This window comes from Panicum virgatum, chromosome 2K (assembly GCF_016808335.1).
Source record: "Panicum virgatum strain AP13 chromosome 2K, P.virgatum_v5, whole genome shotgun sequence".
Taxonomy (NCBI): domain Eukaryota; kingdom Viridiplantae; phylum Streptophyta; class Magnoliopsida; order Poales; family Poaceae; genus Panicum; species Panicum virgatum.
Genome location: NC_053137.1, coordinates 12438520 through 12457458, shown reverse-complemented (window position 1 = coordinate 12457458; position 18939 = coordinate 12438520). Strand labels below are relative to the sequence as shown.

General features: G+C 40.7%; 1 protein-coding gene across 4 annotated transcripts; it reads right to left on the bottom strand.

Moving 5' to 3' along the window:
- Positions 1–4289: 4289 nt before the first annotated feature.
- Positions 4290–14351, bottom strand: LOC120667092 ((E)-beta-caryophyllene synthase-like). 4 transcript variants are annotated; one of them, XM_039947135.1, is made up of 7 exons: positions 14089–14351; positions 13433–13709; positions 5913–6279; positions 5607–5825; positions 5342–5477; positions 4994–5245; positions 4290–4688 (listed from the first exon to the last, which is right to left on the bottom strand). In XM_039947135.1, exons 1-7 carry the CDS (start codon positions 14212–14214, stop codon positions 4407–4409), a joined length of 1659 nt encoding a protein of 552 aa, XP_039803069.1. In that variant the 5' UTR covers positions 14215–14351; the 3' UTR covers positions 4290–4406. The 4 variants fall into 4 exon arrangements, with proteins under 4 accessions (XP_039803069.1, XP_039803078.1, XP_039803052.1 ...); XM_039947144.1 differs by having other exon boundaries at positions 5913–6276; XM_039947118.1 differs by lacking the exons at positions 13433–13709; positions 14089–14351 and adding exons at positions 6377–6656; positions 7040–7211.
- Between the last annotated feature and the right edge of the window lie 4588 nt (positions 14352–18939).

The window sequence follows — 18939 nt, the reverse complement described above, 5'->3', positions numbered from 1 at the left end:
ATTCACTTCAGCTATTTGAAATGCATTGTACTCTGTCTTATATAAATCTCATGGCGAACAATGGCAGAACCAGTAAAATTTCATGAGGGGAGGTGGACAAACGTGATCGGTGTCTCGCAATATATACTATAAAAGAATCTACATAAAGATAATTATATGCAAGCTAATTTTTTTTGTTACTTAAACATCTAAAACCCGTTTGAGGTACCCATGACTCTACCTTCATATCTTTTACGCAAATCGAAGCACCGGATAGTGAAAATCATTTTAAAAATCGAGATGAATACGAACTAGAAGTAAAGTGAAGCTAAATTTTTTTAGTTTCACTCGAGAATCAAGTTTTGGAAGAAATCCTTGTTTTGACCCTTACTAAGGATTTAGATAATAAAAATCTTATAATAGGAGTAAAACCTATAGAGATGAAAATTTCACATGCGAGAATAAAACAATAGATATATGTGCTAGTGCACTCGTAACACAGGGTTGATCATCCACATGTAGGCATCCTACAAGCGATCGATGGATGCCACATGCACAGATAATTAAGTTATAGTCGTTTAACACTCAATTCCACTATAATTTGATCGTCTTGTGTTTCCAGTGAAAATAATTGCTCCTTTAGATCGTCAATCCCATGCAAATTGACAAAATCAATTAGTGACTCTAAATGCTCTTGGATCTACTGGAGCGGCTAGCTACATTCCTCTCTGAACTTATGTGTTTCTTTACACCTTAGCCTGCACGTATGTACCGTGTTTGTGCAGGGAGCTCAAGAAAATTTACTGGAGTTAGGGGGGCCAAGGCCCGTGCTAACCCCCCTAGTTCGGTGGTTGACGACAAACATGTAAGCATAAAAAGTCTAATAAATAGAAAAGAGAACTAACTCATATTAAAATGAAATTTAAAAAATATAAATATAAAATATATTTTTATATACATGGAAAACAAGTATATATAAAAAGGAGAGAAGAAGAAAATGAGAAACTAAAATAAAAAATAAAAAATAACTAAAATGATAAAAATAATAGGTAAACTGAAATATAATAGAAACACAACAGGAAAGAGAAAACGAAAAGGGAAAAGTTAATATATGGGCCGCAACTACTCACGTAATTGTATATAATATGGGCTGGATGTAACTTCAGCCGCGTGTTTTCGCGGTTTTTTTCTTTTTTATATTTTTAAAAAAATAAAATTTCAAAAATATATGTCCGTTTTGGAAAATTTCAAAAATAAAATTTGCAACGATGTCCCTGGAGGAAAAAAAAGAGGGGGCCTGTCGCCCCCCAACGGGCGACAGGCCCCTGTCGCCCGCCCCTCGGGCGACCAACCAGTGGGCCTGGCCTACAAGCGCCAGGGGGGGGCGGTCGCCTCTCCTGAGGCCGACAGGGGGGGCCTGTCGCCCCCCCCCCCCCCAACGGGCGACCGGGTCAGGCCGCCTATATAAGGCCTCCCCCTCATTCCCTCCTCTCATTTGACCTCAAAAAATCGAAAAAAATCCAGAAAAAAGAGAGGGGTGAGAAGAAGGGAAGCGGCGAAGCTCTGCCGAATTCCGCACTTGTGATCTACTGGTAACTTCCGTATAAATTCGTTGATATTGTATAACAATTTAATTTAATTAGCAGATTAGCTGAATTAGATTTGGTGTTTTAGAACACTGTTTTAGTATTACAATTTGAGTACTATTACAGATTTTTTCAAATAAAATAATTATACATTAGAATAGAATTATGATAGTACCTTATTGATATTGCAGTATAAGACAATAGAATTATAACAGTACCTATATTTTCACGCATCGATTTGGTATACGATATGTGCATTGCTTAAACATTGTTTGTTATTTGGCGCACCACACTATAGCACCAATGTCTTCGTCAGGATCAACCTACATTCCGTGGAGCAAGTGTAAAGCCACCGTACCCAAAGGAATTAATGTGCCAATGTGCTTCTGCGGTTCGTTATGCAAGTTCATGCAATCTGAGGTTTTAGGAGATGACTACGGCATGAGGTTCTTTATGTGTGAGAACTACGAATATGATCCACCTAAGCGATATGGCAAAGACCGGGCCAAGGTAGTAGGACAACATACGCTATTTTTCTCTATGACCTAACATTGAGTTATGATTCTAACTTGTGTTGGACAAAGTCTCCTCCGCCTCTTTGTGATTTTATGCAGTGGTTCGACACCGTGCAGTCGCAGCAGGCAAAGGACATTGTGGAACAAAAAGCAAGATGGGCTGCAGAACGTTGGCGCCGAATGAAGCACGAGGAACAGCAAGAGTAGAAGCGCAACAAAGAGCAAGAAGAGATCCGCAAGAGGATGGAGGAGGTGGATCGTAAGGCGGCGGCCGAACGTAAAGCTGACAGGGAGAGAAAGCGAGAGAGGGCACGCCGTGCGAAGGAAGCCGGGCCCGAAGCAATTAGGAAGGGCAAATATCCTAGGTGCACTCAGTAGAGTAGTACCATGTAATCCCGGCATTTTACATTCCATAAGGCATGGTAGGTTTAGATGCAACAAGAAATTATCTTGTCGCGTGCACATGTCACTGCAATTAGTTGTTTATGTTTTAAGTTGAGAGCTTAACTCTGTGTGTTGTAGCCTTTACCATTAATTTGCAGTTGTAGCCGGGAGTCTATGAAATCTTTGAACTTTTCCTTAATATTTTCGGAGCTTTTCATGTCACTAGAATACTAAAAAGCACACATTTTATTAATATAACGATAAGAATTAAGAACTAAGAAATACATCAGGGTCTGCTGCTAAAAAGCTCGAATAGCTCAAAATAGGAACCATAGTGTATGTAGCTGCGAGTACGAGATCACAGGTTGCCACTGCTCAGCACGACGATCACGGGTTTCCCAAATGTCGCATTCTTTGCCCAGACATACGTGACAGAAGACGACAACCCAATAGCAGTGCTCTTCCAACATTTCAAAAAGGGAATGGCGGCGAATGGTGGCCAGGGTTTTCTTCTCCTCACCCCTCTTTTTTATCCTGAATTTTTAGGCTCAAATGACAAAGGGAATGGCGGCGAATGGTGGCCAGGGTTTAAAATAGGGGGAAGGGACCCTGTCGCCCCCCCCAACGGGCGACAGGACCCTGTCGCCCCTGGGGTGGGCGACAGGGGCCTGTCGCCCGTTGGGGGGGGGGGCGACAGGCCCCCTCTTTTTTTTTCTCCAGGGACTTCGTTGCAAATTTGAAGAAAAAAAATACATTTGAGCCCTGTCGCCCCCCCATAGGGCGACCGGGGTATATTTTTGAAATTTTTCAAAACGGACATATATTTTTGAAATTTTAATTTTTTTAAATATAAAAAAGAAAAAACCGCCGTGTTTTCCTCCTTTGCGTTGGCTGAAAGAAGTTAACTGATCGAGTCTGCTCATTTGCCTTGCTTCAAGTGATTCTCCGCAATTTTGTCGCTCAAGCGATATATAGCCACAGCGCCTCAAACTCGATTGGATCTGGCGGCAAATGTGTTCGCTATAAGCATCGTTGGAAGCCCATATTCTCAATTCTTGAGGCACAACTATAGGCCCAATTACAACTAACGGCCCATTGGTCATCGAGGTGGCTAGGCTCACTCTGTCCATCATCACAACCTGCACTGCAGCATGCAATTATACATCGCTTTATGTGACATAATCGGCCATTGTCATCTAGAATGTAGTCCAAGAGCCCACCGATCACCTCCCTTTGCAGTGGCTCCTAGATTCACTAGAGTCTAGAAATTAAAGTTCGCATCCTAGCATACTCGTCCCCCTCGCCATCCCCCAACACAGTCTCCGATGGCTGCCCCAACCACATTCGAGACCAATGCTCCTAAAATATTTCAAGAAAGAATATAGTCAAGGCGCGTTAGCATGCAGATCACAGGTGTCGAGGAACTACGACCTGTCCTGTGCAAGTGGCGCTGCCCAAGCGCTAGTCTAACCCATGCCGCGCAGGGGGATGCAAGCACGCAGCCGGCCCGTGCCTGCGCCGCCGCCCGTCACGTGGGGAGGGGGCATGGCCATGCATTGGGAGTGGAATCGCAAGGACTCGATCTATTCTAGGGTTTGAGAGGAGAGAGAGAGATGTTATGGAAAAATTGGGAAGGGCACGAGTGACAAGGCCCAGTGCGGCACACTTCAAAGGGCAAAATGGTCTTTTCAGACCCAGGTTAACACCGTGGACTGTTAAAACAGACAGTAGTGCTAAATAGGGAACACAATTTGAGTTTGGGGTCAAATATGGAAGAAAAAAATTTGAGGGCCAAGAAAAAATAAGCAACCTTCACAGTGTCATATAAGGAATTTTTTTTATTATATATCAATTTGGATTCGAAATCTACCAGAATCTTTGTTTATTACATGTATCATGCTGATGAAGTGCCCTATTTGGTGCCGGATCTTTCATTGTATGTTCACACGGGGTTCACATACATTGAAGTTATGGTGTCTTTGAGACTATATGGGTCGGTATACGCATCATCACGCTTGTACATTTTATCCATTGTTCGTGCAATGTTAACCACCTTCTCCAAAATCTCCATAGGATAAGGTTGATCAAGACATCCCTGGACAATATCCATCCATGCTTCGTCAATTAGGGCTCTAAGCTTTTCATAGGCTTGATGTACTGTCATCCCGTACTCCTTCATGCAAGTTTCCACCGTGGACGCGACATGCTTTGAAACTTGTTCTCGCTTCAAGGAAGAGCAAAGAAGGAAGATTAAAGGAAGTAATTTTTAAAACAATTGTTTTTCTTTAGCTACTTCAACTAATTTTAGTTCTTTTCAAGTAAAATTGATTTGCCAATCTCTATAGTTCTAATAATTTAGAGTGGAAGAAACCAATAAAATGTTTGCTAAATGTAAAGGTAAATAAAAGCTTAAGTAAATGCACTAGCAATAGATCTCTGTCGGTCCAGCATGTAACAGACAGAAATAAGATATTTAGTACGTATTTACAACTATGATCAAGAATTATATCTATACGTTGATAGAGTTACCTCATGTGACATGATGTCATTACAGATGCGCCCGACAGTACAAGCAGCTCTTATCATTTCTGGAAAGGAGAAAGCCCACTCAATGGCCTCTCTGGTAGTTACGTCTCCCATTAAGACGAAAGTGATGTTTGCCAGATGCATACATCCGCTGCTAGCCACTGAAATTTGTAGGTGCTCTTCAATTTTTGCTGGTACATAGCGCTCGTCGCGCCATTTTCTCTCAGCGCCGTAACGTTTGACAGCGTCAATAAACTAGGCATATAGATGAACAAATTGTTAAACATAATAACCTAAACATGTATCGTCCTTGTCATTTTTGCATGGTGTGATCTTTGGAGAAAAACTTACCAGTTCTTTGACGAATTCAGCATGCTTGTTTTTCCGAAGTTTTAACTCTTCCATGATATCATTTATAGTGTTGAGTGTGAAGATGAATAAGTCCTTCATGTATGCGGGCAATTTCTCCGCGGCTTGTTCATCCCACCTATATCATTGTATCATCCACTTGAAGCAAATTATATATAGTTTGTCACAGTAAAATAAATGGAAATTTAAATTGTATATGATGTATAGCTTTTGTTCAATGAATGAAATTATCGAGCACTCGCCCAACCTTTCCAGAGAAGTAATGAATATTTCAAATTCTTCTGTGTCGCTATAGTTGTCGCAGAAGTCGTCCATCAGCGACACAAGTTTGAAACATTTTGTCAATGCTATCCGTGCATATGATTGGCAAGGTTCATGAATAACCCCAAGCATCCAAAAATGCATCTCTGTCACTCTATCCCGTGCAAACCTCGCATACGCTTGTGATTGGAGGCCTTTCCACCATCTGTAAATAAAGATCGATAAACACGATTAACATAAGGCCATTTTTTTGTCTGCAGTGCAAAATAACAGTATCTGTAGCAAGTCTTACGCTGTAAGAGCTTTCAACTCCTCACAATACAGAGCTTGCAGAATGTTGTAGTCCAACTTTGCAAATTCAAGTATGGTGTCATTCCGTGTAACCTTTTTCTCATACAAAGAGATGTAGCGCCTTGCTTCCACTCTTTCAACCCTCCTGTAACTAGGTGTTTCCAATGTGTATTCCACCTCTGCTGCCAGCTCTGGGTCTAAAGTTTTCACCATAGACCGGAGGCGACTCCTGGTAAAAACCACGGCATTGTCAAGGATCTCTTCACCGCGAGTTCTGAGATGCGCAGCCTCATACAGGGCCAGCAGACATTTTGCATCATTACTTGCAAAGTTTCCGTGGTCATCCTTAAACTTCGCAAACACATCTGCTTATATTTACAAGCATAATAACATGTTAACAATGAATCTAAAAAAATTAATTGTATAGCAGAGGAATTGCATTGTTTTACTACTGCAGGGCCTTACCAGAAGAGACATTGTACCCATGCTTTCGGAGCAAATAGAACCGTAGGGATACGAGATACAGCTCGTCATTGTGGCCTCCATCTTCACGCTGTGAGCCGTGAATATCACGCAGCAACTCGTCGATCTCCTTCCTGAAGTGGTAGTCCACTCCGATCCGTTGCAGCGTGTCGACGAGCTCCAGCTTGCGAACCACCGGCTCGGAAGAGGCGGCAATGGTGTCGAGTAAGATCCGCCTCACCTCCTCCTGCTTGCTCCATGCTCTCTCCTCCATGGACAGAAGCTGCATGCAACATAGAGCCGACATGAATGATACTCACTCTGTTCCAAATTATAAGTCATAACAAGAATCTTGGAGAGTCAAACTATCTCAAAGTTTGACCAAAATTATAGAGAGAAATATAAAGATTTGTGACATCAAATAGGTGCATTATGAAAATATATAGCTAACAAGGAATCTAATGATACTTAATTGGTATCATAAATGTTATTATCTTGTCATATAAATTTGGTCAAATTTGTAAAATTTTGACTCTCCAAGATTCTTGAATGACTTTAATTTGGAACGGAGGGAGTACTTAATTCATCACACGCACACACGCACGCACCTTGACGGGGGATTTTTTTTCTTTTTTTATGAAAGATGCTGATCTGCAGGTACCGTACCTGCGATGGGGTGCATGGCTGGTGTTGGAGGAAGAAATCGCCCCAGATGCTTGGGGTGTAGGGCCGGGGCTTGCGCTCCTCATCCTGCGAGGCCAAAGCGAGCACAGGGCTGCCGGAGATCCCCATACGGATGATCGATGAATGCACCTGCTGCCTGCTGCTGGTGGGACTGGGATGGAGGAGGCTAGCTAGCTCGATCGATCGGCTGCTGGGATACTCTGAACCTCTAATCCGCGGGCAAGGCTTTATATAGACCCGGCAGGCCGCGAACCGGCCAGGCTTGTAGCAGATGACTAGATGATGAGTGCGTTTGTGGGCAAGCATCAGATCGAGCTGCCTTAATTTGATGCATATTCCAATCCAAGTATAGTAACTACTGCGCGAATACAATTGATTTATTTTGACACCCTATACGGCTATATTCCGATCAACACATCCCGTGCTGCCGGCCACACGTTTTGCACACATGCGCTGTGCGCTGATGAAGACATGCATGGCTGGTACACCATCGCTATTAGCCAGCTTGTTATAGCCCTGCATGTTTTGCACATGTACGTGTGTTCTATATTTCCAGATGCATGTATCTATCGCTCCCAGTGTACTACATGATCAAAATATGCAAATAAAGGCACTTCGATCTGTGGCACTTGGGAATCAGGGGGGGATGAATTCTTCTACATTTATCTTTTTCTTGAAAATTATTGTCGATTTGTGCGAGACGAGTTTCTACGCTAGCGACCTACCCTATAGGAGAAATCTTAGCGGTAGTTCTCGTTTAAGCAACATATTTGGCATGTGAAAGAACCTTGCGGTGTAGAGAATCGTTCCCTTCGGATGAGACGGCCACACAACTTGTTGGAATAAATTTATAATAAATATGATAAGCACCGAGTATAACTCTTACAACTGCTGGGACAAAACCGTTCGGGATATCTTGGCGGTCTCGCCAACCTACAAGATCCTACGAATCTCAGCTCGTTGATATAATCACCTTGCTCTAATATTACGATCATAGCTACCAACAGTAATCACATTATTTCCACCACACTCGCTGATATAATCTCTAGCATTGGCATAAGCATTGTTCCCATTAAACAGTACATATGGTGCTTCATATAAAGTCCATCCAGAGCATTAGCAATGATGTTCGGCCCTACAGTCTGATGACACCCACAAGACCACACATGCATGCATCCCACGATGGATCATCTGCAGGCCACACGTAATTAATATTATACGGCTGGCGAGGAACCACTCATCTAGTCCTGATGCAGACACCACTTCCTCTGGCGCTGCAGTACCCGCTGATGCAGACACTCCTGTCAGCAAGTGAGCAGCAGATGATGAGGTCATCACTGACATCATCATCATCACTATTGGACATTTATAGCCTTGTGTTGTAAATGTATGGTATACGGTATATGTCATGTCTCGGAGTGCGCGTGCTGCAGAATACCGTACCTTATGAAGAAATAGAAAATATGCAAATTTAGACCGTTTAGATGCAAAATTCAAAATTCCAAAACTATCTTGCGGCACATGCATGGAGTACTAAATCTAAACAAAATAAAAAAAACCAATTACACAGTTTGCTTGTAAATTACGAGACATATCAAATGAGCCTAATTAGAACATGATTAGACAAAAAAAATGCTACAGTAAAGCTATAGTAAACATGTGCTAATGACGAATTAATTAGTCTTAATAAATTCGTCTTGTAGTTTAGTTCTGTAATTAATTTTGTGATTAGTCTATGTTTAACATTTCAAATGTGCAAAGATTCCATTTCAAATAACTTATTACACGGTGCATCTAAACAAGACCTCAAGGTACTTCTGACATCTCCGAACCACCACCACAATAAAAGCTTCAGATAGAAGAAGAATTTGGAAGGAAAAAATGTGGCATGCTTAAGTGGTATGCTAACGACATGCAAGAAAGGGGATGTGATGCTGATGAAACGCAAGGAAGTCCGTGCTGGCAGTGCAGCTGTGGCTTCTTGCTCCGTCACTGGCCGGACAAAACCGAGGGCCTCTTTGGGAGGGCTCCGGTCAGCTCCGGCTTCTGCAATGTTTATCTACTGTTGACTACTGTTCACTGGACAGGGGAGCCACAAAATGCTGGCTCCGGCGGCTCCAACCTCCCTTATGCTGACTGTAGCGCGGAGCAGCAAAACCAACTCCAAACTACAGTGTCGCGAACAGTGCAAAACAGTGGCCAAGGAGCCGGAGCCGATGCGGCCGGAGACCTCCCAAAGGGGGCCCGAATTGAAGACGACACAACTTAAAAAAATATTAATCTAGACCTTTAAAAAGTTCTTAGGAAACTGGCACGATATCTAACCGCCTCAGTTAATGCTGGCGATTAACTGAGGCGGTCATTTTTTATTAACCTATCGATGTGGTTACGGAAAACTGTCTCGCAAAATCGAGAAATTAGTAGTAAGAAAGGTTGTGTCGATGATAGGATATATACCATGTTGCTGTCCCAAATGACAACCAATTATGAAGAGAATAGTGGGTGTGCTTGATTTGATCGGGTACCCTCGTGTTTCATGCTTTGGGACGGTTACGTAACTAACCCATGCTCAGGGGCGAAGCTGTATATTGATTAGGGGTCCTAATGCACCCCTAAAAAAAATGAAAAAACAGTATTGATGTTCAAATTTTTACTATATTTACATTATCCATGATCAAACTCTATGCACCCACAAAGCAAGTGCATCCTCTTCAATTTTCTCTAGCTTCGCCAGGCAGCACAGTCATAGCAGCCAAATGCTCCGGCGCATCATAGCCATATCAGCTGGTCCTTCCATTTCAAAAAAAAACAGCTGAGCCATCTCCAACGGGCCGGTAATCGAAGCGTTGGGCTTGGGCTGCTGGTATCTATGGGCTGGCTGGGTCCGGCGCGGCAGCTCCCAAGTAGGAATCGCCCCGTTGCAACATAAGGCACTAGCCCACCAAACAGAGAAAGCAGAAGGAAATCCAACGGTTTTTTTTTTCTTTTGGACTAACAACCAGGGGCAAAGCTAACATAAAAACTGAGGTGGTGCACCCATTAAGTAACAAACAAAATTTTCTTGTGATATACGGTAAATATTTGTAGATTTAGTGGTAAAAGTTGTTTTTACCCTGGTGCCTGTGCACCAGGCTAGCATGCTGTGGCTTCGCCCCTGCTAACAACAATACGCCAGGTTGAATGGGTGAATCCTATACATCTTCCACAAGATTTTTATATATCCACCTTACAGTATTTGAGATTCGTGCAAAACAACTATAGCCCTTGGATCCAACCAAACCCTAGCTTCTTCTCTCTCCCTCCCTCCTCCTTCCTCTCTCCCCAGCTCCTCCCGCGCGCCGCCGGCACCGGCGCCCTGCCGCCACACGGGCCCCGCTCGCCGCTCGCCCCCCACGAGCCTCCGTGTGCCCTGCCAGCCGTGCGGGCCTCCGCGTGCCCCGCTGGCCGTGCGCCACGCGCCGCCGCGGCCCCGCGCGTCGCACGCACCCCCGCCTTACCAGAATGGCGTTGTGCTGTGTTCCTGAGTATAAAATCTGTAATTCACTTCAGCTATTTGAAATGCATTGTACTCTGTTTTATATAAATCTCATGGCGAACAATGGCAGAACCAATAAAATTTCATGTGGGGAGGTGGACAAACGTGATTGGTGTCTCGCAATATATACTATAAAAGAATCTACATAAAGATAATTATATGCAAGCTAATTTTTTTGTTACTTAAACATCTAAAACCCGTTTGAGGTACCCACGACTCTACCTTCATATCTTTTACGCAAATCGAAGCACCGGATAGTGAAAATCATTTTAAAAATCGAGACAAATACGAACTAGAAGTAAAGTGAAGCTAAATTTTTTTAGTTTCACTCGAGAATCAAGTTTTGGAAGAAACCCTTGTTTTGACCCTTACTAAGGATTTAGATAATAAAAATCTTATAATAGGAGTAAAACCTATAGAGATGAAAATTTCACATGCGAGAATAAAACAATAGATATATGTGCTAGTGCACTCGTAACACAGGGTTGATCATCCACATGTAGGCATCCTACAAGCGATCGATGGATGCCACATGTGCAGATAATTAAGTTATAGTTGTTTAACACTCAATTCCACTATAAATTGATCGTCTTGTGTTTCCAGTGAAATTAATTGCTCCTTTAGATCGTCAATCTCATGCAAATTGACAAAATCAATTAGTGACTCTAAATGCTCTTGGATCTACTGGAGCGACTTGCTACATTCCTCTCTGAACTTATGTGTTTCTTGACACCTTAGCCTGCACGTATGTACCGTGTTTGTGCAGGGAGCTCAAGAAAATTTACTGGAGTTAGGGGGGCCAAGGCCCGTGCTAACCCCCCTAGTTCGGTGGTTGACGACAAACATGTAAGCATAAAAAGTCAAATAAATAGAAAAGAGAAATAACTCATATTAAAATGAAATTTAAAAAATATAAATATAAAATATATTTTTATATACATGGAAAACAAGTATATATAAAAAGGAGAGAAGAAGAAAATGAGAAACTAAAATAAAAAATAACTAAAATGATAATAAAAGATAAAAATAATAGGTAAACTGAAATATAATAGAAACACAACAGGAAAGAGAAAACGAAAAGGGAAAAGTTAATATATGGGCCGCAACTACTCACGTAATTGTATATAATATGGGTTGGATGTAACTTCAGCCGCGTGTTTTCCTCCTTCTTTGCGTTGGCTGAAAGTAGTTAACTGATCTAGTCTACTCATTTGCCTTGCTTCAAGTGATTCTCCGCAATTTTGTCGCTCAAGCGATATATAGCCACAGCGCCTCAAACTTGATTGGATCTGGCGGCAAATGTGTTCGCTATAAGCATCGTTGGAAGCCCATATTCTCAATTCTTGAGGCACAACTATAGGCCCAATTACAACTGACGGCCCAGTGGTCATCGAGGTGGCTAGGCTCACTCTGTCCATCATCACAACCTGCACTGCAGCATGCAATTATACATCGCTTTATGTGACATAATCGGCCATTGTCATCTAGAGTGTAGTCCAAGAGCCCACCGATCACCTCCCTTTGCAGCGGCTCCTAGATTCACTACAAAGTCTAGAAATTAAAGTTCGCATCCTAGCATACTCGTCCCCCTCGCCATCCCCCAACACTGTCCCCGATGGCTGCCCCAACCACATTCGAGACCAATGCTCCTAAAATATTTCAAGAAAGAATATAGTCAAGGCGTGTTAGCATGCAATCACAGGTGTCAAGGAACTACGACCTGTCATGTGCAAGTGGCGCTGCCCAAGCGCTAGTCTAACCCATGCCGCGCAGGGGGATGCAAGCACGCAGCCGGCCCATGCATGCGCCGCCGCCCGTCACGTGGGGAGGGGGCATGGCCATGCATTGGGAGTGGAATCGCAAGGACTCGATCTATTCTAGGGTTTGAGGAGAGAGAGAAAGAGAGAGAGATGTTTTGGAAAAATTGGTAAGGGCACGAGTGACAAGGCCCAGTGCTGTACACTTCAAAGGGCAAAATGGTCTTTTCAGACCCAGGTTAACACCGTGGACTGTTAAACAGACAGTAGTGCTAAATAGGGAAGACAATTTGAGTTTGGGGTCAAATATGGAAGAAAAAAAATTGAGGGCCAAGAAAAAATAAGCAACCTTCACAGTGTCATATAAGGAATTTTTTTTATTATATATCAATTTGGATTCGAAATCTACCAGAATCTTTGTTTATTACATGTATCATGCTGATGAAGTGCCCTATTTGGTGCCGGATCTTTCATTGTATATTCACACGGGGTTCACATACATTGAAGTTATGGTGTCTTTGAGACTATATGGGTCGGTATACGCATCATCACGCTTGTACATTTTATCCATTGTTCGTGCAATGTTAACCACCTTCTCCAAAATCTCCATAGGATAAGGTTGATCAAGACATCCCTGGACAATATCCATCCATGCTTCGTCAATTAGGGCTCTAAGCTTTTCATAGGCTTGATGTACTGTCATCCCGTACTCCTTCATGCAAGTTTCCACCGTGGACGCGACATGCTTTGAAACTTGTTCTCGCTTCAAGGAAGAGCAAAGAAGGAAGATTAAAGGAAGTAATTTTTAAAACAATTGTTTTTCTTTAGCTACTTCAACTAATTTTAGTTCTTTTCAAGTAAAATTGATTTGCCAATCTCTATAGTTCTAATAATTTAGAGTGGAAGAAACCAATAAAATGTTTGCTAAATGTAAAGGTAAATAAAAGCTTAAGTAAATGCACTAGCAATAGATCTCTGTCGGTCCAGCATGTAGCAGACAGAAATAAGATGTTAACAATGAATCTAAAAAAAATTAATTGTATAGCAGAGGAATTGCATTGTTTTACTTCTGCAGGGCCTTACCAGAAGAGACATTGTACCCATGCTTTCTGAGCAAATAGAACCGTAGGGATACGAGATACAGCTCGTCATCGTGGCCTCCTTCACGCTGTGAGCCGTGAATATCACGCAGCAACTCGTCGATCTCCTTCCTGAAGTGGTAGTCCACTCCGATCCGTTGCAGCGTGTCGACGAGCTCCAGCTTGCGAACCACCAGCTCGGAAGAGGCGGCAATGGTGTCAAGTAAGATCCGCCTCACCTCCTCCTGCTTGCTCCATGCTCTCTCCTCCATGGACAGAAGCTGCATGCAACATAGAGCCGACATGAATGATACTCCCTCCGTTCCAAATTATAAGTCATTCCAAGAATCTTGGAGAGTCAAACTATCTCAAAGTTTGACCAAAATTATAGAGAGAAATATAAAGATTTGTGACATCAAATATGTGCATTATGAAAATATATAGCTAACAAAGAATCTAATAATACTTAATTGGTATCATAAATGTTATTATCTTGTCATATAAATTTGGTCAAATTTGAAAAATTTTGACTCTCCAAGATTCTTGAAATGACTTTAATTTGGAACGGAGGGAGTACTTAATTCATCACACGCACGCACCTTGACGGGGGAATTTTTTTTTCTTTTTTTTATGAAAGATGCTGATCTGCAGGTACCGTACCTGCGATGGGGTGCATGGTTGGTGTTGGAGGAAGAAATCGCCCCAGATGCTTGGGGTGTAGGACCGGGGCTTGCGCTCCTCATCCTGCGAGGCCAAAGCGAGCACAGGGCTGCCGGAGATCCCCATATGGATGATCGATGAATGAACCTGCTGCCTGCTGCTGGTGATGAGATCGATCGATAGATAGATAGATTGCGCCTGGGACTGGGATGGAGGAGGCTAGCTAGCTCGATCGATCGGCTGCTGGGATACTCTGAACCTCTAATCCGCGGGCAAGGCTTTATATAGACCCGGCAGGCCGCGAACCGGCCAGGCTTGTAGCAGATGACTAGATGATGAGTGCGTTTGTGGGCAAGCATCAGATCGAGCTGCCTTAATTTGATGCATATTCCAATCCAAGTATAGTAACTACTGCGCGAATACAATTGATTTATTTTGACACCCTATACGGCTATATTCCGATCAACACATCCCGTGCTGCCGGCCACACGTTTTGCACACATGCGCTGTGCGCTGATGAAGACATGCATGGCTGGTACACCATCGCTATTAGCCAGCTTGTTATAGCCCTGCATGTTTTGCACATGTACGTGTGTTCTATATTTCCAGATGCATGTATCTATCGCTCCCAGTGTACTACATGATCAAAATATGCAAATAAAGGCACTTCGATCTGTGGCACTTGGGAATCAGGGGGGGATGAATTCTTCTACATTTATCTTTTTCTTGAAAATTATTGTCGATTTGTGCGAGACGAGTTTCTACGCTAGCGACCTACCCTATAGGAGAAATCTTAGCGGTAGTTCTCGTTTAAGCAACATATTTGGCATGTGAAAGAACCTTGCGGTGTAGAGAATCGTTCCCTTCGGATGAGACGGCCACACAACTTGTTGGAATAAATTTATAATAAATATGATAAGCACCGAGTATAACTCTTACAACTGCTGGGACAAAACCGTACGGGATATCTTGGTGGTCTCGCCAACCTACAAGATCCTACGAATCTCAGCTCGCTGATATAATCACCTTGCTCTAATATTACGATCATAGCTACCAACAGTAATCAAATTATTTCCACCACACTCGCTGATTTAATCTCTAGCATTGGCATAAGCATTGTTCCCATTAAACAGTACATATGGTGCTTCATATAATTATATAAAGTCCATCCAGAGCATTAGCAATGATGTTCGGCCCTACAGTCTGATGACACCCACAAGACCACACATGCATGCATCCCACGATGGATCATCTGCAGGCCACACGTAATTAATATTATACGGCTGGCGAGGAACCACTCAATAATCTAGGCCCTATTTAGATGCGTAAATTTTTTGGTGTAAAGTTTTGTAGCACTTTTATTTATATTTGGTAATTACTATTCCATCATGGGTTAATTAGACTCAAAAGATTCGTCTCGCAAATTATAGACAAACTGTGTAATTAATTATTTTGTTTAGATATATTTAATACTTCGTACATGAATTGAAACATTCGATGATGTGATGAAAAATCTTATAAAATTTTAAAATTTTGAAAGAACTAAACAAGACCCTAGTCATCTGATGCAGACACCACTTCCTCTGGCGCTGCAGTACCCGCTGATGCAGACACTCCTGTCAGCAAGTGAGCAGCAGATGATGAGGTCATCACTGACATCATCATCACTATTGGACAATTATAGCCTTGTGTTGTAAATGTATGGTATACGGTATATATCATGGCTCGGAGTGCGCGTGCTGCAGAATACCGTACATTATGAAGAAATAGAAAATATGCAAATTTAGGCTTGTTTAGATACAAAATTCAAAATCTAAAAACTATCTTGCGACACATGCATAGAGTATTAAATCTAAAGAAATAAAAAAACCAATTGCATAATTTGCTTGTAAATTACGAGACGTATCTAATGAGCCTAATTAGAACATGATTAGGAAAAAAATACTACAGTGAAGCTACAGTAAACATGTGCTAATGACGAATTAATTAGTTTTAATAAATTCATCTTGTAGTTTAGTTTTGTGATTAGTCTATGTTTAACATTTCAAATGTGCAAAGATTCTATTTCAAATACCTTATTACACGGTGCATCTAAACAAGGCCTCAAGGTACTTCTGACATCTCCGAACCACCACCACAATAAAAGCTTAGATAGAAGAAGAATTTGGAAGGAAAAAAATGTGAGCATGCTTAAGTGGTATGCTAACGACATGCAAGAAAGGGGATGTGATGCTGATGAAACGCAAGGAAGTCGTGCTGGCTGTGCTGCTGTGGCTTCTTGCTCCGTCACTGGCCGGACAAAACCGAATTGAAGACGACACAACTTAAAAAAACATTAATCGAGACCTTTAAAAAGGTCTTAGGAAACGGGCACGATATCTAACCGACTCAGTTAATGCTGGCGATTAACTGAGGTGGTCATTTTTTATTAACCTATCGAAGTGGTTACGAAAAACTGCCTCGCAAAATCAAAAAATTAGTAGTAAGAAAGGTTGTATCGATGATAGGATATATACCATGGTGCTGCTGTCCCAAATGACAACCAATTATGAAGAGAATAGTGGGTGTGCTTGATTTGATCGGGTACCCTCGTGTTTCATGCTTTGGGACGATTACGTAACTAAGGCCAGTCTCAGTGGGAGTTTAATGGGCACAGATACCTAGATTGGAAACTAGGTAACCGTCCAGATGAGTTTCATGGTGATGAAACTCTCCTCACATCCCATGAAACTCCAATATTCTCTCTCCTTGCCACGTCAGCAAAATTAATGATATTTAATGTCATGAAACTCTCCATGAAACCTCCACTGAGACTGGCATAACCCATGCTCAGGGGCGAAGCTATATATTGATTAGGGGTCCTAATGCACCCCTAAAAAATGAAAAAACAATATTGATGTTCAAATTTTTACTATATTTGCACCATTCATGATCAAACTCTATGCACCCACAAAGCAAGTGCATCCCCTCCAATTTTCTCTAGCTTCGCCAGGCAGCACAGTCATGGCAGCCTAATGCGGGGGCAATTATATATCGCTTGAGGTGATACAATCCCGTTAGAAGATGGGCTTATTAGGTACGGTCCACTATTTATTAGCATAGGGAGAGGAAATATATATGCATGCATGCAAGCAGAGAAGACAAAACAATCACATCACCCACATGCAAACAAGTTTGAGACAAAAAAATCCGTAAATTCCAGAACAAATATCCAAATTCATTTCTGATTGCAGCAATGTATTTCTTGTGTCAAGATCTTCAAAATAAGACCACACTTGACTATATTTAGATAATTTTATTTTTAAGTATTTTTTTGATAAAACTTGAACGTATGGACCTATGCGAACAAATGCATATCTCTTTGCGAACAAAATATTAAACTCAACGAATAAATAATAGTACATTGTGAACAAAATTTGAACATCGCGAACAAAAATTTAGTGCATGAACGTTGTCAACTAAATAAATAGGAGAGAGGTTCTGTGCATGCATATAAAAGAATACAACGAAGATGACTTCATCCATATACATGCAAATTCAAAGATAAAAAAAACTTATAACTATTAACCATGCATCCAAATTAAAAGCATTCGCGTAGTCAAATAATATTTTAAAAATGCAGAAAATTTCCAGCTAAATAGGAAAGAGAATATGCCCATGCATGAAGATATAGATAAAATGTTGACATCACTCCCTTGCATAAAAATACAAAACTAAAAAAAGATATAACTATAAAACGAGCATCCAAATTAAATTTGAATTACACCATTACTTTTTTTATGATAAAATCTCCAAAATAAGATCACACTTGCCTATAATTGGATTGTATTTTTTACAAATATTTTTATTAATACTAAATAATAAATTTTAAATAAGACTAACAAATATTTAACAATATAAATAAATAATTATTTTTACGAACAAAAGATTAAATGTCACAAATAAATAATAATGTACAATGAACAAAAATAGTAAGCAATGCAAACATTTGATTGCATAGGATAAATAATAGAAAAAAATTTCACGAACAAATGAATCAACATCACCGAACAACTTAGTCTACAAAGCGAACAAATAATTTAGCTTTGCGAATAAATTAGTTACACACAGACATAAAAAAAATATATCCACGTTAAGAAAGATTCTTATAAGCATATATATACACGTGTTAAATAAGTTGATATATAAAAAATAAATTGTAAAAAAACTCTACACTACACGTGCAGGCTCCACACATTACATATATTCATAGTTGACAAGTTAGTTAAACAAAAAAATGAAATGAAAAATAAAAATGAAGGAAAAAATTGAAAAGTTAGTATTACTGAAAGGAAGGGAAAATGAAACATGAATATTCTAAGAAAAGTATATTATGATTCATACTCATTTGGGTCTCGAACAAATAATCTGCATGTGAAAAGAAATATACAAAGCAATAACAATTTTATGAAGAATGTATACAAAAAATATAGAAAAGGCTTATAATATTATAGAATAATATATGATATGCAGAAATGGAACAATCAAATATACTCTTGCGCTTTTGATAATCCAAATATACTTTCAATCGTTGCATAAATATAATAAGCTATGAAAGAATAAATTTATATTAGCAATAATCTCCTATATAATAAAGATTCATATATCTTACTAACAAAATGCTAAAATTATTAGTTTAACATGGACTATAAAATAGAGAAAAAAAACATCTACATAGTTTAGAAGAAAAATTAAATAAGTAAATAAGAGTAAATAAATAGAAAATAAGATTAGTATAAAATATTGGCAAAATAAAAAGAAAAGACAAGTAACGTAAGGGAAAAAGAATGGAAGGAATCGAGCAACAAGAAG

Bases quoted from the DNA above. Each gene is read 5' to 3' on its own strand.
- LOC120667092 (XM_039947118.1), bottom strand. From the start codon at position 7,165: ATGGGGATCTCCGGCAGCCCTGTGCTCGCTTTGGCCTCGCAGGATGAG. The intron at 6,657-7,039 runs GTACGGTACCTG...TGTTGCATGCAG, and splicing joins AGCCATGCACCCCATCGCAG to CTTCTGTCCATGGAGGAGAG. The intron at 6,280-6,376 runs GTAAGGCCCTGC...TGTAAATATAAG, and splicing joins TGGGTACAATGTCTCTTCTG to CAGATGTGTTTGCGAAGTTT.